Source organism: Rattus norvegicus, chromosome 5 (genome assembly GCF_021556685.1).
Source record: "Rattus norvegicus strain SHRSP/BbbUtx chromosome 5, alternate assembly SHRSP_T2T, whole genome shotgun sequence".
NCBI classification, from domain to species: domain Eukaryota; kingdom Metazoa; phylum Chordata; class Mammalia; order Rodentia; family Muridae; genus Rattus; species Rattus norvegicus.
The window spans coordinates 132426550-132448508 of NC_141538.1; the positions used below are offsets into that span (position 1 = coordinate 132426550).

At 43.8% G+C, this 21959-nt stretch overlaps 1 protein-coding gene across 4 annotated transcripts in view; it reads left to right on the top strand.

The window, feature by feature from the left end:
* Positions 1–21959, top strand: part of Agbl4 (AGBL carboxypeptidase 4) — a 1315938-nt gene that overhangs the window by 1287580 nt on the left and 6399 nt on the right. For all 4 annotated transcript variants that reach the window (XM_087659984.1, XM_087659985.1, XM_087659983.1 and 1 more), the window contains 1 exon segment: positions 21598–21694. In XM_087659984.1, coding sequence (XP_087516110.1) covers positions 21598–21694 — 97 coding nt within the window.

Genomic DNA, 21959 nt, shown 5'->3' on the forward strand with positions numbered 1-21959 from the left:
CCCTGAGGGAGGCCCTAAATATCATGTTAGATGTGCCCAGACTCAATTGAGAGGCTGCAGAATCATTATAGAGGTTTAAGTTGGGAAAAGACGTCTTTAATATATGTATCCCAGGGAGTCTGTCTTGACAACAATATGAAATTTGGATTGAATGGCAGCAAGAAGAGAACAGAGGCATTGCCAAAGTGACCAGGAAGCTGGAGCAAGAAAGAGGCACATGAATGACAGTTCTGATCTGGACTCAGGAGAGCCATTGGTTTTTCTTCTAAAGGGAGACGATAGATTCAGTTGATCATAGACCTTAGCATTGGTTTCACAGAGGTAGTACACAAGTGAGGGACAGTGACTGATGTCCTGTAGAGAGAAATCAAAGCCCAGGAAGTCTCACTTTCAATATAAGAGACATTGAACAAGTTCTGATTTGGGCTCCTGATGTCTCTTTGACCTCCTCAGACCCAATAAGCTTCTTCAGTTCAGTTGTGCAGATCAGAACACCAATGATAGCTTACATCTCATTTACCCATGGCTGGAAGAACTTCATCCCATCTCTTCTGTGGGTTTTAAGAAATGTAATTCATTTTCTAGGCATCTGTTTGATATGAGGTTGGTTTTGTTTGTTTTTTGTTTAGTTTTATTTTTGCTGTTGTTTGTTTATTTTTATCTGTATATTGTCTTTCCCATTTTTCTGTCTCTGGGTTGTTCTGATGTGTGTGTGTGTGTGTGTGTGTGTGTGTGTGTGTGTGTGTGTTCTTTATCCGTATCTGTTTTTATGTTTCTTTTTTACTAATTCTCTCTAGATCCTGGTCTCCTCAAACACATTAACTTCCTTCCCCTCTCTCATGTCATTTTGTCTCCCTTTCTTCCTCTCCATCCATCTGTCCATCCATTCATCCATACCCCTACCCCTTCCTCTTTCCCTCTGTCCTTCCCCACACCTTTTTCTTCTTCTCTATCTTGTTCTCATTAGACAAACGACTGATGGGCAAGGCCAGTCTTTGCCCAGCGGTTAATTGATAGTTGGTGTAGAACTGTCTAAGTGAGGAACTCTTGTCATTAGCAAGAGATGGGTTGCCTTGGCCCACAACTAGGAAACCTTTGAAATCCTGCATCTAAATTACTATTCTTTTGACTGCTGCTAGTGATGCTAATTAGCTGTGTTAATTGGATGTTTTGATATTTGAAGAGCAAAGCAATCCAACTCCATCCTCCAGAAAGCCAAAATTATTAATGAACTTGGCAGCGGCCTTGGCTTTCTTTCCACAGTGGGCACAGCCAGAGATTTCAGGGCAGGCAAAGGGGTTGTTCTGAGGAAGTAGCTTGCCTGCTCTTAGGGAGAGAAAGAGACCTAGAAGCTGGCTATGTGCTTCTTCATGGCAAAATCATCCAGTGAGACTGAAGAACCTTTGACTCAGAGACCTAACTTAACACTGAATAACATAAGGGAGGGCTGTACTCTGCCATTTTGTGCCATCACCCTGAGCATCTAGGCTAAATGTTTACATCCCAGTGTGTGGTAGGACACCTGACATGAGTCAGCATGTAAGCCATGTCACTGTGTAAATAACCAAGAACATGCCTTCTTTTAAAAATCAAACTGCAATTCAAACATAGTGAGACAACTTTTGGTTAGATGTGTTAAGCAAGTGTTAATTCGCCTCTTTGAGTTTCATGTTTTCTCTGAAACAAACATTGGCTAAGAGTGTTGATGACTACAACTTTTTCTGAGTTGTAATATTTTATGGATATTTTATCATCCCAAAATGATCCTGGAAACTCAGCTGTTCAGCCTTAGTATTGGTCTTAAATTATAAAACAAGTGAAACTGGGGATCAGATATGTGTAGAATGCTGGGAAGATTTTGAGGATTCGGGAAGACTTCCTAAAGTGAACTGGTCCTCAGCTAGGTCTGATTACTCATTCACAAAAGGAGAGGCATGACTAGGAGGAAATCTAGGAAACCTACAAAAATGCAACAGAGGCTGGAATTACCCCCTGCTTTGAAATACAAAGCCCAGGATCTCTAAAGGTTCTGCCCCCTCCATATGCAGGATTCTCTGAATCTATTTCCCTGCTATCTTTTTAAATTGATTATTATTTTTTTACATCCTAATCACGGTCTCCCCTTTTTCCTCTCCCCAAACCCTCTTCCCAACCTCCTCTCACCCTATTCACTCCTCTTCCATTTCTATTCATAAAAGGGAAGGCCTCCCATGGATATCAACCAAACATGGCATAACAAACTAAAGTAAGACAAGGCACCTGCCCTCATATTAAGGCTGGACCAGGCAACCCAGTATGAGGAAAAGGGTTTCAAAAACCGGCAAAAGAATCAGAGACAGCACCTGCTCCCACTGTTGGAGTCCCACAAGAAGAACGAGCTACACAACTGTAGCATATACACAGAGGGCCTAGATTAGTCCCATTCAGGCTCCCTGGTTGTTGGTTTAGTCTCTGTGAGCCCCATGAGCCCAGGTTAGTTGAAATATTTTTCCATAGAGAGAAAGTCATAATGAAGAAAGAACCAGGGCTGTGTGGTATTAGTGGAGAAGACCTCATATCTCCCTATTGAAAGAAACATTTCCGAGGAAGACCAAGCCTATGATCTGGTGGCATTGTGCAGGAGTCTACAAAGAAACATAGCCAACAGAACACATAAGTATGCAGATTTATTTATGTGCACAAACCTGTAACTATTTCTCTGTGTTTCTTATTGTTATAACACACATACATCGATATAGATAATATAGACTATGTATGTATGATAAAGAATTAACTTGTATGGTTATGGAAATTGACAAATTTCAAGATGTACAGCCAACAAATAGAGTCTTAAGAGTTAATACATAGCTGCAATCTCTATCTAAAGGCCTAAGAATGGGGAGGGCTAGTGGTGTGATATAAACTCCAGTCCAAAAGCCAGCAGACATAAAACCCAATACAGATATTTTAGGTCTTGTCGCAAAGCCAAGAACACCAATGGCCCAGTTTAAGGAGGCAGGCAGGAGGAGTTCTCCTTCTCTCAGGTTTTTTTCCTCTAAGCAGCTCTTCTGCTGCATTGTATGAAACCCACCCATAGTAGAAACGGTAACCTCTGTTTAAATGTTCATCTTAATGTTTGTCCTGTATCTGACACTCTCTGTCCTAAGCATGCTGACATAAACAAGGCAGCTCAGAGGTGGAGTGACTTATGGGATGTTTTCAAACACAAGGGAAAGAAAGCACAGGTCAGATGGCGTGACCCTCAGTTTCAAAGGTGTCATACAAAAATTAATGAGATAGTGTACCATGGGGATGATAGAGGGGCTGGTAGTACCAATCTGATACATCTCTTGCTTTTATAAAAAGACGAAAGAAGAAATAACCTAAGCAGACAGAGAGTTTTAGAACGATGTAAGATAGAACACTGGGGTGACTAGCACTATGGAGTGGCCAAACCACAAGGTAATCATGGAGGAGAGACTAGACAGGAATTCAGGGACTGGATCAAAAGAGGCTTGAATGAGAACTCAGACCAAAGACTCCTGATATTGCTGAAGGTCTCAGGGTGGGCAGAGATCTCCCGGGGTCAAGATATAACAGCTGGACTGGACTGAGCATTGGCTTCCAGCCTAACTCTTTAGTTATTTGTTTATGTAATTTGTTTTGATTTTGTTTGGGCCAGCTGAGGCAGACTAAAGCTGACATAGAGCTCCCTGTGTTATGGAGGTTGACCTTGAACTCCTGGTCCTCTTCACTCTACCTCCCAAGTGCTAAGGGTGTTGATGTGCACCACCACGGTGCCTACCTTTTTTTAAGAATGTAAAGTTTCAGGGAGGACTGTAACTGAAATCAGGTCAGATGTGCTGGGTGCTGCAAGAGAAGTGCAAATGTAAGCAGAGACACTCATTGAATGGACACTCATTGTTTTCCAAGTGTCCAGCAATGTGAGAACAGCAGGGTACCAGTTTCCCTCTCAGAATTTACAAACCTAGAAGGAAAAGATGTGAAAGGAAGTGTATGTGGGAGGAGGGGCGGCATTGGTAGGTATTTGGTTAGGCTAGGCCGGATCAAGAATATTTAAGGATATGAATTTCAGATACCCGTGACCTTCATTCTCCACCAGTCACAAAAGATATTTAATATGAAAAGAAAGTAGTCTAGCACTCACAGGAGTCCTGCTGCAAAAATAAGTGCTTTCTATGCATTATCCTACTTAATATTCTAAGCCACTTTGAAGTAGGGCGACATGTCCTCGTTTCATAAATAAGAAAGCTAGGTTTAAGCTACTGGCTAGTGGTAGGATCTTTGTGATTCCAAAGTCTTTGATTTTTTTCCCCCTACTACAGCATACTCATCTTTTACCTCTCTTTATTGGAGTAATCCTTCCTTCATACAAAACACAGCATTTGTAGTTGGTCAGCGTGTAGGTGTGTGTGTGTGTGTGTGTGTGTGTGTGTGTGTGTGTGTGTGTACACATACACAGTGTATGCCCGTACCTACTCACGTTTTCCCACATGCAGGTACCAACTGTGAGCTGAGGGAGATTTTGATTACTTTTGTCCAATTAATGCTCTGCTCATTCCCACTGTCTCCTTGTGATTAGAATTAATTGCTACTGATTACACTGTGTAGAAGGAAAGAGAAGGCCATCAGCAGTTCCACTTGGGAAACCAAAGCATTGTAATGCAAAACAAAACGGGCTCCTGACAAGGACTTGAATGAGAAAATTCTCGCCACTGGACAAAGAGTTGGTATTAAGTGACCAAAATCATTATTCTATGACCCTATCCAGGCAAAAGAACAGGAGAGAAGTGAAGCAATGTATTTATTCAGAAAGCTGGGTGGGGCTGGGTGGCAAAACCATTCACACTGTATTTCCAAGCTCTTCTACATCTGTAAACTCTGGAGCTTGGTGAGACAAATGCTAAGAGTTTCTGTTATCCAATATGGGGCAGCATGTAACAGAAAACAACTCACTGACTAAGGGAGAAGAAACCAGCTCCAGGACTTTTAAGTTCAAAGGCGCACAGGCTCTAGGTACTATTTGGGGGACTCTTATTATCATGCGAACTTGATGTTGTCAGACTTCATCCTCAGTGCCCTGCTATATGCCCATTCTCCCACAAGCCCTCCCCTTGTAGATGCAGTATGACTGCAAATAGCTATTTATGGATATCCCATTGCCCTGGAATTCATTCATTCTCTCTCTCTCTCTCTCTCTCTCTCTCTCTCTCTCTCTCTCTCTCTCTCTCTCTCATATATATATATCATATATGATATATATATATATATATATATATATATATATATATATATATATATATCTGCCTTGGCTAAGCTCCATGCTGGGCTGCTGGGTGCCTTTGCACTCATTGTCCTGTTCAGTCTTCACGAACTCTCGTTAGTCCTAGGTTATTGCCATCCTACACTTAAGGAAACCAGGGAGTAGAGGAGGAACCATTTGCCCAAAGTTTACTTATTTATTCATTTACTTGTAATGTGTTAGGCTGTGAGGAAGCAAGTATTGAGAAGAGACAGGCTCTTCCCTCAAGGAACTCAAGGAAGTCTCATGGGGAAGAGAAGTGGGGAAAGAGCAGTGGAAATATGGGTAGAAGTGGGCACATCCCAGTGGCTCTCCGGCATAGGGCTGAAACCCATAGACCATTGCTCTGAGAGCCTGTGGTTCAAGAGGAGCTTGTTGGATTCACAATGTACCAATAGCTCAGTAATTTCCAAAGTGACATGACCACTGCATCCAGGGTTCACTTGTATGATGTGAGTGGGTCATCATCTCCCCAGAACCCTCTTCCCTTCTGCAGCCATTAGAATCATGTCCCTGGCTCTCGTGAAGTAGCTATCAAGGTTTCCTTCTCTCCATTTCAGGATCCCTCACCCTGACAGGATGGGAGTTAAAAAAGAAAGAGGTAGACCACTTCACCTTTGTAATGCTGTCCTTCATAACCACCTCTACACTTTACAAAACTTTCTTTTCACCATTATATTAACCATTTAGTACCAGGAGGTGAATTTCATTTCCCCTCTCTCCAAAGTCAAGAGATAACATCAGTTCATAGAGGAAATGACCAACTTTCCTTCTGAATGCCAATCCTTAGTGGTGATCATTGTTTTCTAAGGCTATTATTTAATTGGATATTATATTATACCAAGTACCCTGCCAGAAAAAGGAAGTACAATGGACAAAACAGAAATAGGTTCTGTGGTCAGGAAATTTAATGGTTCAGTAGAATAGAAAGGTATTTTAACATACGTGTGCAAATATAAAATAATAGTCATTGAACAGTTTGTGAAGGAACACCAGGAAGTGCCAGGGGAGTTTAGCTAGAATGTAGGCTGGATTGAGGAACTGACAGCTGGGCTTGAGGTATAAAGAGCTATTAGTAGTTACCTAGAGGCACTGAGGCAGAGTCTAGCAGTCAGGCAGAGGGAGCTTAAAGAGACAAAAGTGAAGATTTCCTGTTGCCAAAGAATGAGGAGAATATGAGCTCTAAACTGGCTTGTCTTATTATCCAAATAGAGCTAGGGACAAGGAACGGACTTGGCTTGGGTCCTAATGTTGCATTTATCCTCGTTACTATTTATCAGTTCCAGATGGAAAGAGTTAGACAGACAGACAAGCCAGCAGTGTGTGGATGGACAAGAAAGTAAAAGCTACAGAAAAAGGATTCTCTGTTCTAAATGTTGAAGAAGCTTGCAGGGAGCTTAAGCGCAGCCTTGAATGCCTCATGTGATCAGATCATTTTCCGCTTTGCCTGATATGAGGCCAGGATGTTCCCAAGAGTATTGGGCACAAGAAAATGATAATATAATGTGATCTTTCCATGCCATCATCTCCTACTTTCCCTCTAAATATCCTACTTTCCAGTGTTCCAAAACATTTGCTATCTTGTTTATAGTTGTCTTTCCTACTGTCAGGCCAACTCTATGACAGATGTTGGGTGCAGCTGTGTCTCAGCAACTAGACAAACACCTGGTATATAAACATCATTCATTGCTTTTGACTGGATTGTTTAGTGAGGACCAATCTAGGGGCTTTGATGATAGGTCAGTAAAGTACTTGCTCCTGCCCAAAGACTGGGGAATCAAGTTTGATCTATAGAACCTGTGTAAAAACTGCAGCGTGTGATGACATGTGCTTGTCATCTCAGCACTGGAGAGGCAGACTCAAGCCAATCCCTGGGGCTCACTGGCCAGTCATTATAATCCAATTAGTGCATACTAAGTCAATGAGAGACTATGTATGATGTTCTTAAGAATGATATCAGAAATTTTTCTTTCCCTTACACACACACACACACACACACACACACACATATACACACACACAAATACAATTTTACAAGAAATACAATTTTGCAAGATTCACTTGAGAAAGAGAGAGAAGAGGGGAAAGGGAGGGAGAGAGACAGAGAGAGAGAGAGAGACAGAGAGAGAGACAGAGAGAGAGAGACAGAGAGAGAGACAGAGAGAGAGACAGAGAGAGATTGATTTTCTAGGATCCCTTCAACACTAAGTTCCACCCCTGAGCCTTGCTTACATATATTGCTCTGCCATGGTAGCTATTCTCCTGTATTGCAATTTTATCTGTTTCCTCAAATGATTGCTCAAGAGCAGGGCCTGAACTTGTCTCCAAATCCTCAGCATACACTATGATACATTTCACAGAAGATGCTCAATCAATATCAAATAAGTGATTTTCTTAAAGGTACAGGGCTTTTAGCTGGTCAGATAGTTGAAGCAGTAACCCTGTACCTGTTGGCTGAGAGATAATCAAGCAACTAACACTCTGGACCTGTCTTTCTACACCGTAACATGGGAATAATAATCTACTCCACTCACATGTGAGTAACAAATGAAACTTGCCCAATGCCTAGAAGAGAGTAATTGATTTCAAATATTAATGATATCTCCTACATTTAAAGTTTAAGAGAATGGAGAAAAATAGAGTAGGAGAGAAAGCCAGGAAGATCCTAAAAATTTTAATTTTAAGCCTAACCTCCAACCCTTTCTAGGAATGGGGTCATTTCTAGCTGTTGTGGAGAAGATGCCCCAAAGCTGAAAAGCAGACATTAGGTAGCCAATACCTCTTGTAATACCTTGATAGTGAAACTGTGAAATAAATCCAAGTCACCTCTGTTACATAAATGGAGAAACTGAAGCCCAGAAGAGGTGTGTCAGTAACCTATCCAATGTTAATGCAAGCTGAGACACAAATACAGAACTTGACTTGGTATTTTGCCATTCCACAAATACCCATGAGATCTGAAGACTCAAGCCCAGTCAAGAGTGAAGACACAGAAAAAGAGAGTGGTTTCTTAAAAAGATACAGCATTGTGTAGCCTATCCTCAAGCAAACCCTTCAGTGAACCTTAAATTATAAGCGTAAGGTTTGGAGAGTCCACCAATCTTCAGTCATAGAATGGCTAGGACCCTGGTGTATTTCGCAGTTACTCAGGACCCTCCGAAAAGCTGTCCTTCCTGTACTGCTCTGTGACTCCTGCAGTATACTGGGTTATCAGTCTCTTTGAGTCTTGAAATAGAACCTACATATGCTATATGTATGAGATAAACCCCTGCTAGCTCCAATATTATATGTAGCTTGATTTCACTTCCCTGCATTGAATTCTTTTTAGTTCAAGCAGAGGCAGAATCTGAGAGAGGAGAAGGGGCCAGTGAAATGGCTCAGCACCCAAGAGTACTTGCTGTTCTTCCAGCAGACCTTAGTTTAGTTCTCGGCATGCACACTGGGCAGCCTACAGCCACCTCCAGGAGATCCAATGCCCTAAGGCCTCCAGGGACACTTGCACAAACTACACATACCCCAACACAGACACATAAAAAAGAAATCTTTAATATGGAAGTGACAAGGAGTAGTTCTTGGAGAGTGGTGACATAATCAATGGTCTACACCCACAGGTCCAGAGCATAAGCTCTTGAAATTTGGAAGGATAATTTTGTCTGCAATATCAAATGATACAGAAACTAGCCCTACGTGGAAACTCCTAACCCAGAGGCCGATAGTGCTTCTGAGCAGAAAACTTTTTAAAAATTAGTACATCAGTCCCTCTTCTGATTTTATCTCTTAGAAAACTGACACACACAGGGGAGACTTGACCCTCATGAGTCAAACTTCAGCAAATAAAAGCCAAACAGGAGAGAAGCCAGGTTCCTTCCACATTCCTCAGGTTCCTCACCCCTCTCTTCATGATGCTACTGCACAGACATTGACTTTGGTTTTTAGTCCTAATTCAACTAGTGGCAGTTGAAACTCTAAAGATACCCATGAGACAAGCAGTGCCTGAGAATCTCTCAAAGCAGCGGAGCCCCTCGGGCTGGATTGGCATCACAACCCCAGCCATCTCTGGACCGGGGCCCAGCTGGGCAGCCACAGTGGATTTAGGGAGCCAATTTTACAGTCAATTTTCTAGTCAATTGGGAAAAAGGAAACACTGCTGGGGAGTGACTGGTGCTTGGAGTGGAAGCAAGGCACTCGTTGGAACAGGAAAGCATAGATAATGTTCAACTAGAGTTAGAGTAAGAAGTGGGTCTCAAATAGACGGATGAACGACAAAGACTAGGAGCCCAGGGCAAATGGAGAAGGGACAGACACTGAGCGATGCTGGAGTTGGAAGGAGGCCCCTCTGCAAAGCCAAAGTGACAAGGGCTGAGCTAGCAGGAGTTTATCTCATGTGGCACAGCATGTGGCAGTCCATTAAGGAACCAGTTGTCCCACCTAGAGAAGCTAAGGTTCTGCACAACAAAGCCATTGCTCACCTCCCTCATTTCAACTATAGCTTGTCCGCAAGATACTCTGCAGCCTGTAGACCAGTGACGCTAGGAGTTAGGCTACCCACCAAACACATACACTTACACACAGACCTACAATACCTACACACAACACACACACACACACACACACACACACACACACCACACACCACAGACCACACACCACACACACACCACACACACTACACACACCATACACACCACACACACCACACACACACCACACACACCACACACACACACCACACACACCACACACACACCACACACACCACACACACACCACACACACCACACACACACACACACCACACACACCACACACACCACACACACCACACACACCACACACACCACACACACCACACACACCACACACACTACACACCACACACACCACACACACCACACACACCACACACACACACCACACACACACCACACACACCACACACACACACTACACACACAACACACACACACACAACACACACAACACACACACACTACACACACAACACACACACACAACACACACAACACACAACACACACACACACCACACACACACCACACACACCACACACACACACCACACACACACACACACACCACACACACAACACACAACACACACACACAACACACACCACACACACACAACACACATACACACACACACCACACACACACAACACACCACACACACACACACACACACACACATCCACTGGAGAATCCCAGGTAATATTTAAAGACAGCTGTGGTTTTCACAATGGGTGAGCACTGCTGACATCTAGTGGGAGAGGCCAGGGATGCTGCTGAACACCAGGCTCAGGATAGTCCCACAGCACAGAAGCAACCAGGTTCAAGTGTCAGCAGTGCCTGAACTATAAGACGATCAACCCAGAGCCTTCTCTGCTTTGTTCACTCTATGTAAACATAGTCTGTTGTGTGTAAATGGCCTAGCAGGCAGGAAGTGCCTGATAGATGTCAGTGAAATGAACCAGTGACTCAAGAATAATGAATCATTCCAAACTGCCTAATGTCTCCTGAAGTCCAAAAGTCCCTGCAAAGACACCAGTACCTAGAATCAAGTATTGTCATGCCTGAGCTCAGATACATACATGTTCTGGTCCAGGCAACCTCTAACTGACTTCTCTCTGACTTCCCTAATACAGTAGTCGGAGCCACCTTCCTCCAAGCCTATTAATACTGTTCTCATCTTCTTGGGCAGAAGTGACATCTCCGGTCCCTGGACAGAACAGAGAGGGGAGGGGAGATTAGAACTAGGTCATCTGGTACAGCCTGAAACAAATTGTATTGGTGAGGAGACTTAGGCCCACATGACAGAAACAACTAAGGGAGTCTTATCCTGGATGTCCAGGAAGAACCCTTTTTAAAAATTCTTCTTCCATTTTTATTAAATTGGGTATTTCTTATTTATATTTCAAATGTTATTCCCTTTCCCGGTTTCCTGTCCATCATCCCCTAGCCCCTCCCCCTCTCCATCAAGCCCCCCATTACCACCTCCAACAATCCCCTCCTCTGGGGGTCCAACCTTGGCAGGAACAAGGGCTTCCCCTTCCACTGGTGCCCCAACAAGGCTATTCACTGCTTCCTATGCAGTTGGGGTCCAGGGTCAGTCCATGTATAGTCTTTGGGTAGTGGCTTAGTCCCTGGAAGCTCTGGTTGGTTGACATTGTTGTTCATATGGGGTCTCGAGCCCCTTCAAGCTCTTTCAGTCCTTTCTCTAATTCCTCCAACGGGGGTCCCATTCTCAGTTCAGTGGTTTGCTGCTGGCATTCACCTCTGTATTTGCTGTATTCTGGCTGTGTCTCTCAGGAGACATCTATATCTGGTTCCTGACAGCATGCACTTCTTAGCTTCATCTATTTTTTTTAAGTTTTGGTGGCTATATATGTATGGGTCACATGTGGGGCAGGCTCTCAATGGCTGTTCCTTCAGTCTCTGTTCTAGCCTTTGCCTCCCTATCCCCTCCTATGGATATTTTTGTTCCCCTTTTGAAAAAGGAACATTTTGGTCATCCTTCTTGAATTTCATGTGGTCTGTACATCTTGGGTAATTCAAGCATTTGGGCTAATATCCACTTATCAATGAGTGCATACCATATGTGTCTTTCTGTGATTGGGTTACCTCACTCAGGATGATATTTTCTAGTTCCATCCATTTGCCTATGAATTTCATGAAGTCATTGTTTTTGATGGCTGAGTAGTACTCCATTGTGAAGATGGACCATAATTTTAAACTGGACAAAGCCCTATTCTAGCCCTTCTCTGTTGGAAGTGACACTTTCATAAACTATAGTAACAATTTTAAAAGCCACTGCATGCCACAATTGGATACGTAATTTCTTTCCAACAAGTAATCTTTGGGTGTGGACAGCTTTATCGATTTAATAGATGAGAAAACTGAAGCTTGGAGAAGTATCTTGTCCCTGGGCACACAGCTCAACACACAGAAGGATTAAAGGCCATGCCTTCTAAACCTACATTCTAAGTAGACAATGTTTTCAGGCAACAAGACAGCAACCATGTTAATGGAATGCCATGAAAGTCAGGTTTGAGAATGTGGCTCTCACCCAATAGATGTCAGAGAATCAGTATAGGGTTGAAGGTCAGGGAGTCCCAAGATTAGGAATTATAGGAACAACATTATCATCAAAGGCCCAGAGATTATTCAGTAGGCTGAGTCGTGGAGGCAAGGACATGGATGTTTTTTCCTGATGCTCCCCAGAGTCTTCATCCTTGGCTCTTACTAAGAAGATGAACTCAGGGCAAATGGGTTGCAGAATAATGATGTCTAAAAACGCCTAGATCCCAATCCTTGAGACCTGTAATTGTTACCTTTTCTACAGAAACAGTCTACAAACATTGCTAATTAGGGGCTGATTGTAATGATGAGCTTACTTCCTAACAGGATTCCTAGTGTACTTTCCCCTCAACTTTTCTAGCAGCAAAGTCAGTTTGAGCATGTGTGCTATGCTGGAGTCTAAAGTAGCTACTTTCTCTGTAGGTCTCCCAAGAGTGGTGATTCATGTCCACTTGTTTCACACAGCACATGTGCCATCTGGGATTAGTCCTCTGGTTTGTCAGCAGTCTGTGTACCTAAAGGCCTTGGAAGTGGCCAGTGCGAAGTCATATCTGCAATGATTGCGCTATTTCTCTTTGCTTCAGCTATGGAGTAAGATACAGTTTTTCTCAACCAGGTTAAGCAATAGCTCAGAGGCAAAGCACCACCCAACCCAGGACATTCTACATGCAGAAAACCAACAGTAATAACCCCACCAAGGAAAGAGGGGGGTAGGGATAAAGGAAGGAGGGGTAGAAGGAAGGAATCAAAAATAGTAGACTAAAAACCAATTTACAACATGCCAGGCAAGGTGGTACACAACTTTCATCCTAGCATGTGGAAGACAGTCAGGTTGATACCTGTAATTAAGAGGCCAGCTTCATCTACAGCATGAGTTTGACATGAGCCAGGGATGTATTGTGAGACTCTGTCTCAAAAAACAAAAAATAGAAAACAAACAATCAATCAAACAACAACAACAACAAAAAGACCCAGTATATTTGTGGTGTGAGGGTCTTAGCCCTTGCACCATCCCCTGGGTTAGACCTGCAAACTGCTTTGTACTTCTCTCAAAAGCTCTCCTCCATCATGTCTCTTTGCATGTCACCTCATTTTTAGTTCCTTTCTGTCCTGGAAAGAGTTTCTCCTGTTGGCTGGACTCTTTTACCAGTGTAGTTGCATGGAGGATACAGCTATCTTACCTTCATTAAGAGTCTTGAACTGGAGCTGGAGAGATGGCTCAAATGAACCTGCTCTTCCAGAGGTCCTGAGGTTCAATTCCCAGCAACCATATGCTGGCTCACAACCATCTGTAATGAGATACAATGCCCTCTTCTGGTGTGTAGGCATATATGCAGGCAGAACACTGTACATAATAAATATTTCTCTAAAAAAAAAACAATGTCTTTTTTAAAAAGAGTCTTGACCTGGACTATGGTGATTGCACACACCTTTAATCTCAGCAGTTAGGCTGGCAGACCTCTGAATTCAAGGCCAACCTGGTCTACAGAGCAAGTTCCAGGACAGCCAGGGCTGCACAGAGAAACCCTGTCTCAAAACACCAAACAAGGGAGGAAGGAAGGGGAGCTGCTGCCACTGCTGCCACGTTAGGGTAGAAGCATCCTCTCTGGTTTTTCTTATTTTCTGTATATTTTTCTAAACTAAAATAATAATCTTACAAATATTGTCCCCCTTCCCGGTCTTCCCTCCAGAACCCCCCATTCCATTCCCCCTTCCCCTTTGCCTCTAGGAGGGTGGCTCCCCCACCCACTCACCCACTCCCACCTCATCCCTCTAGTATCCCTCTATGCTGGGGCAACAATTCTTCAAAGGACCTTGAAACAACCCAGATGTCCCTCAACAGAGAATGGAGACAAACAATGTGGTACATTTATAAACTGGAGTACTAATCAGCTATTAACAAACAATGATTTCATAAATTTTGCAGGCAAATGGATGGAACTATAAAATCCTGAGTGAGGTAATCCAGATCCAAGAGGACACACAGGGTATGCACTCACTGATATATGGAACATCCTATCTTAATGAGTGGGCCCTACAGGGCATCACATGGATCTGTATAGGAGGGAGACAAAAAGACAGATGATATATGTGAGCTAAGGAAGAACCTGTGAACCAAGGAGACAGAGCCTGCAGAGATACAGCCACAAGGCATGGAATGCCCAAAGCCACAAGAATCGAAGGATCTCTCTTCTGGAATTTCCGGAGGAAGTGCGGCCCTGGCAACACTTTCTCTTCAGCCCAGAAAACTTTGGACTCTGGGCCTTGGAACTGCAAGAATTGCACGTTTGGTATTTTAAGTCACCTCGTTTATGATTATTTGTTCCAATGACAAATAGAAACTGATAAGGAGTCTCCTGTTTATCCTGAACTCTAACTCATTGTTGTGGGCTGCCATCACCTTCCCCCTAGTCACAGGTTGGCCTGCCTCCTGATGATGGTAGGGATGGGGACACCTGCACCTCTCAGGGACCTGACTTTCCTCAGTAAACCTTCCCTCCTCTCTGTCCACCACTTCCCACTGTTTCTCTGTCTCTCACACTGCATCTGTCCTCTGCTTCCTGCTTTCCCTTCCTGTCCCCTCATCTGCCTCCTTCCTTCTGCCCTCCCTCCTCCCTATTGTCTGTATATATGGCTTTCCAGTCATATTATCTCTCTTTCTGTCACTGTTCCTATTTTTCCATATCTCAGTGCTGACCCCATGTTCCTTCAGTTTTCAATCCCTGCTCTATCTCATCCCCTGTATTAGCTTTCTTTCCTTATCTCCCAGCTTCATCCTGATGAGTTTCTCTGAGTAGCTTCTTGTCTATTTGCATCTTTCAAGTTTGTTTGCCCCCCACCACTTCCCTCCCTCCCTTTCCTGCCTTCTCATTTCTTAGGCCTCCTACTCTCAAGGATGTCTGGGAGACCTTAGAGCATTTGCAAAGGCCTCTATGATTATACCTGCAATCCGCACCCTTACTTCAGAGCAGGACTCATCTGGTTGGTCATGCTCCCATCTGACCTTGTAGGAGGAATGGCAAGGGAAGCAGAAACAAAAGGTGCTTTCTCGGAGTCACGTTGTTCTCCAGGCTTTACCTACAGGGCCCCAGATAGCTGCTTCTTAATATTCTAGCAGTGCTGTCAGTCTCACCAAAGAGAAATGGCTTGTCTTCGGCATAGCCCTCTGCAGAATTAATCCTCCCGCTGGCAGGGATAGCAGTGTGAGCAGAGGAAGGCGTTTAAGTGAAGGTTTGTAGATAGAAGGCAGGTAGATGTTAAGCTTTCTGATTTGGAGGCAACGTGACACCAGGAGAGACTGTCATGAAGCTTGATACTCTCAGGATAGTGTCTGCACTTGATAGCCAAAAGGCCAAGAAGCCATTCAGGACAGTGTCTGATGTATGGTCACATTTAACAAACATATAAATGAGAGTGAGGGAATGACCTTGAGTCTTCCTTTGGGGCCAATACCTGATGTCTCATAGGAAAAAATGTCATGTGACGTTTCATCAGCAAAATGGGGGTAGATAGTGGAGCTGCATGTGGGACACACCGAGGGGAAGAGGAAATGAGATGGGGGGAGACCTTAACACACAGCAGGGTAGGACAGGACAGGACAGGGTTGGCCATGTGATGATGTTGGTGAAGCTGAAGAGAGTGAAGGGAAGGCAGCAGAGCTGTGGGACAGGCAGTAAGGGAAGGACCAGGAAAAGGTTCCAGAGAGGAGGAGGGAGGTTTATAAGACTTGAGCTCTGAGAGCTAGAAACTGCCATGTACCAGTATGTGTGTACATAGAGGGGTGCATCGCTGTGGCTCACTTATGACCAGCTGACTTTATAAGTCTTGCTATTGATGAGGAGCCTCATCCTCAGATTGACCAGCTCCTCAGTTCCTCCAACTGCATTGCCAATGGCCACAATTTTGTTGAAGTCCCTCCTGACCACGTTGTTTGATGCTGCAATTGCTTCCTGCCTTGTACTGCCTTATCCCCTGTTCTTTGTCTCAGTGCTTAGCACCTTCTTGTCCCCTGTGGCTAGAATGTAAGCTCCACAAACATGGGGGTGCTTGTTAGCTTTCACTAAGTATCGTCATCTCCCCTGGAACTAGAGTTGCAGATGGATATAAGCCATCATGTAGGTACTAGGATTCTAACTGGGATCCTCTGGAAGAGTAGCCAGCACTCTTAACTACTAAATTGTCTCTACAGTCCTTAGAACAGAAGTTTATATTTCTGTTAAAGCCTTGGTGCATCCGGCCCCTGCTGCATCCCAGCCTTACCTTCCTCTCTGGACTTCCGTTAGGTGGCCTTTCAACCTTCTCTATTGTCTTTCCTGTCATATCATAATCCTTGGTCATGCCCATGCCTCTGCTAACTTGTGTCTCCACCACTCCCCACTTTTTGGCAGTACAAAAGATTGAACACTGGCCCTCACTACATGCTAGGCAAGTGGTCCACCACTGGGCTGCATTCTCAACCTCCTTCCCCCTTTTAATGTTGTCTTTTTGTCCTTCAAACCTTAGCTTCCTTCCCTGAAATCTTTTACAGTTTCTCCATTTGGAAGTCAGCCTCCCTCTGCATGGTGAGAGAATTTTGTGCTTGGATTTATGGTCACCCTCTAGAGAAAAAAACAGTGTACACATGCAGAGATCCTGGGGCTAGATGCCACCTCCATCACTTTCAAAGAATAAGAGTCTGGGTTAGTAACATAAACCCTGACTACTACTTTATTATCCATGAAAAACATACAGTATCATGCTTTGGTCTTGCTAGGTTGTGGGGAGTACTGGTGACAATAACTGCATTGCACAGAACACATTTTAAAAAACAGTAGCCACTTTTGTCAAGGTGGTTGTGTAACTAACCACCTGCTTGGTAAATAGTTAACTGAGGTACTTTGTTTCCTCCTCTAGACTTGAAAGTGGATTTCTCTAATTCATCTTCATCTATCCCAATCCCTGATATGTATCTCAGCAGTTACCCATGAGAAGACACCTAAAAATGTTTGAATCAATGCACAGATGGATAGATGGATGGATGGATGGGTAGGTGGGTGGATGGGTGGATGGAAATCACAGAATCTATTTAAGCACCAAGCACCTGTTAAAGAGCCCCAGAAATAGGAGGCTGGGGCGACTCTGTGTCAGGATAGTAGTGGGTAGAAGTCACTGGATGAGTCCAAATTTCCAAGCACCCCACCTGGCTGAATCCATCCTCCATCCACAGCGCTTTAGGGTTCAAGCCCCATCTGCCCTTTTGGCCAACCACTCTCTGCCATCTTTGAAAAATAGGCAAATGAATTGAACTTGAGGATCAAAAGAATTTCAACATATAGATTATCCTGAGATTTCTGTGAGTAATGAATGGTTGAGAGCTTTCACTCCAGTTTTTTCCTCTCTTAATATCGAAATATATTGAAAATGGTCCAGCCAAGAACACTATTGCTTCTCTTTACCCGGATCTTAAATCTTTCTTCCTGGACAGCTTGTTTTAATTGAAAATATTCCATCAATCTCTACTGTCCTTCACCTTTGTTCTGTTCCTTCCCTCAGGCGGGGCCAGTGTAGGAAATAATCTGGAGTGAATAAAGCTTCGCAGCTAGAGAGGAGAAGGTCAAGAAAACTATTGCAGACAAGACCAAACTACCTTTTAAAACCGCCATTTTATCAGAACCCACCCAAAGTGATCACCAAAAGTACTGTGTGGAACAGCCCAAATCCTTTGTAGACAAGGTTGTTGGTGAACAAGATTGGGTCTGGCTCAATATAGAAAATAAGGAGGAGATTAGGTTTCTTTCTCCCCCATCCATTCATTCATCTATCCATCCATTCATCCATCTATCCATTCATTCATTTGCTATTCAACTAGCCCTGTGCTACTCACCAATTACATATAGTCACACAGTGCAGCCCAGCAACCTTGTGAGGTAGGCATTTCACAGACAAGGATGGCTGAGGGATAGGAAGTAGCTTGTGCAAGGTTACTCAGTGTCTAGTTCTCTATCTATGTTAGACACTCTTCCCCTAAAACAAGGGTATCCTTTCTTGTTCTCTGTCAGATATTTGGGTGACTCTCAGTGGGAGGGTCTTTTGTGCAGTCTGATTCAGTTGTAGGAAAACAGTGACTGGTACTGGAATGTCAGAGAGATATAGAATTGAAGGCTGACCAAGAGCCTTTTCTAGGTTTCTTTGCATAGTCCCAGGACACTGGGATGGTCATTCTGTTTATCTGTAAGCTTGGGATCCTAGCTCAAGTATTCCCTGAGTCAAGAAGCAGTTACTTTGCTGTATCTGACTTTGCCACACAAGTCTCACAATGTCACTTCTTCCCACCTGTGTTATTATTTTGGTTAGAAGCCATTTAAAAGTCAGTAAAAATTCAAGGAGAAAGAACATAAGACTATGCCTTTCAATGGAAGGAGCATCAAGGTCATATTAGAATAGCATGTGAGACCAGAGATAATGTTGCAGACATCTTTGGAAATTAAAATCTGCTATCCATAGCATGTGGCAGAACCAGAATTTGGGCTAGACACATCTGCTTCCAAAAATGTCTGCTGAAACTTACCAGCTCAGTCCACAGGGACCTCTCATTTCTCCCTTACCCTGCAGCTATTTCTTTCAACACACATATCCATGATTTGGTCTTTCCAAGCCAACTAAAGACTGTCTGGGTTCAAGCAGTCAGCCTGTCTCTGCAGGCCCTGGCCATGAGACAGCCTCTGGGGGCTGCTCAGCAGACAAGCCACGCTCAGTGCCAGCTTGTGGACTTTTCAGAGAAGGGGACAGAGAAGGTCAGACACAGCCAGAGAAAGAAAGCAGGTGGCAGCCCCAGAAGCACAGCAAGCCTGCACTACATCTCACTGTCATAAACAACGGGCCTGGTGTACTTCCTCCTCCCACCCCATTCTGACCTGGGATGACTCAGGCTTTGACAGAAAAGGTGCCTTCAAGTTGAGAAACAGCCCAAGGCAGTGGAAACTCATAGTCTGGAATCGGACTTGCCTGGATTTGATTCCTGATTCTACCCTTATCAGCTGTGTGTCATTGAATAAGTTCCTTCACTAGCAGACCCCAAGAAAGATGAAGAAAATACTTGTTCATATGCATGTGTGAATGGAAATGCATTTCTATACTCTTGCTACTGCCTTCTGAAAGGCATCTTCAGCTGCCCAGTCTTTATAGTCCAGCTAGAAGCAGGCCTTCTCCAGAGACTCTCTTGGACTAGCCTCTGGCTGCTATTTCTCTGCATATTCCCCTGTATCAGCTCTATGTGTTCCTGGGTCAGGGCTGTGAATAGTGCTCCAATAGAGCTAGGTTCCAGATGGTTAATTAGGTAAGAGAAAGATGGATGCAACCGTGAAATGGTGCAAGTCCCAGAGAGGCAAGGCCTAGGTTTAAACCCCAGTTCTATTATTTATAAGGTATCCAGCCTTGGGCGAAATCACTTATTGTATCTGAGCAATGGGAACAATAATAGACATTTCTTGCTAGATTGTTATGAGATTGCTTAGCATAAACTAAACACTGCTTAGTTATTGGTTGTCATTACTCATTTGTGTGGTGGTGGTGGTGGTGGTGGTGTGTGTGTGTGTGTGTGTGTGTGTGTGTGTGTGTGTGTGCACATGTGCCTGTGTATGTGCTTTTCATGCTACTACCAGGCAAGCACATAGGTTATTTAGATGAATCAAGTAGAGATGGTCTCTGTCTCATAGATTGTATAGGCCAGAGGGGCTATTGAAAAGAAGAACTGGTTGGAATGCAATATTGCTAAGTAATCTGACTGGCAAAGATGCTGTGGGAAACCTAGTAGGGACCCTACCCCAGCACAGGCACCAAGGACAATATAACCACTGAAGTAATAACTGAACCAAGGTCTGAAGGCTGAGAAGGAGCTGGTTTTGTTAGGAATTCATGGCATGTGGTCTAGTGGGATGTATGATGAACCAAGACCTACTGGCTATAGGATTAGAAGGGGGAAGTGCAAAAGGAGGTAGGAGGTGGCAAGAGATGGGCTAAGAACATAACCAAGGGCCAAGCTATGAACAGATTTGCAAATTGTATCAGAAATCTGTAAGATGAAGGCAATTGAAAGATACTGAAGAATTTCAGTCACTGAGTGATACCATCAGATCTGGAATAGATAATATAGCTTCTGACTTCATCATTGAAAACATCCTAGAGGGGGCTATTCTGAGACAGAAGGCCCAAACAGGATGATGATGGTCCAGGAGACAGGTGATGCTGACCTATTCTGGGGGAAAGAGGTGAACATAATCATAGGATGAGAAGTTTTGTTAGGAAGGGTGACAGTTGGATGTTTGGAGCTGATGGAGGCTAGTGGAGGAACTACTGTGAGTAAACAATTTTCACCCTGTAAGAAATGATACACACTCTGAATGAGATCAGTTCTAAAGCCATGAAGGTGGGGAGCAAGGACAACACTCTCAGCCCTGGGATGACAGCAGGGAAGATCCTGGAAAATCTAATAAAGAGGAACTAGCTAATTGGAGAACACATGGCTGTATGTTAGCTGAAAGAGAGTCAGGGAGGCCCTTCAGGGAAAGGAAATACCAGAGAAATCCAGAGATGTGGATGTGAGGCATAGGCAGATACAAAACTGTCATATTAATTGATTCCATGGTGTTAACACCAGTTTAGAACTGGTGCTTTCTCCTTCCCTGGAGAGTTTATGACTTGATAAATAGGATATAAATCTATACCCTTGAGCTTCATTATTTGTCAAATAGCAAGGTGAAATGGGATTCTATTTAGAGTCAAAGAGATTTCCTGAGATTTCTCTCAAGAGAGTTCCTGGATCCTGAAGTCCAGGCAAGCCCTGATCTAAAAACAGCAAAGGGTAGCTTGCCTGGCTTTGAGTCTTGCTCACTGGGTTTCATTCTAGACAACATGAGGCTGGACTGGAATATCCCAATTATATTTACAATCTAGGTGCACAGATTTGGGGGTAGAATTACTTTGACCCCAATGCTCACTCCCATCCTCCACTTCTGTACACTTTAATTTCTTGGTCTGTGAAACAAGAATCATAATTATTGCTGAAGGTTGATGAAGACCAATAAGATAAGACACAGCAAAACCCTAGAGTGGGGAGTTATGCCATCATCTTTATCGCTGTTGTTTTATTTTTTACAAGTAGGCCTCTTTTCACCCTGCTTCAGTCTCTTTTCAAAGCTGCTTCTTAACACACACCTGCAGATATGAAACTGGGACGGAACGTAGCAAGAACATTTCTAGATTATTACAGGCTGAACTCCCTTGTTGAGAAGATGACAATCCCAATGCCAAGACTTCGGTAAGTGGTACAGACAAGCAAATGGGCTTGGGTCCTGCTTCACTAGGACTAACTTTCTGATGACCTCTAACTTCCTACCTGTGCTACAGGAAGGGCAACCCCAGCTCTGCCATTGTATGGATTCAAACCAGTGTGAGTCTGGAAGGTTTCCTAAGCATAGGGCATTCATGAAACTTCATCCCCTCCAACTTCTGGAATATCATCCCAGATTGCCAACCAATTTACCATGGTCCAGGGCAAGTCAGTCCCCTGACTCCCTGGGTTG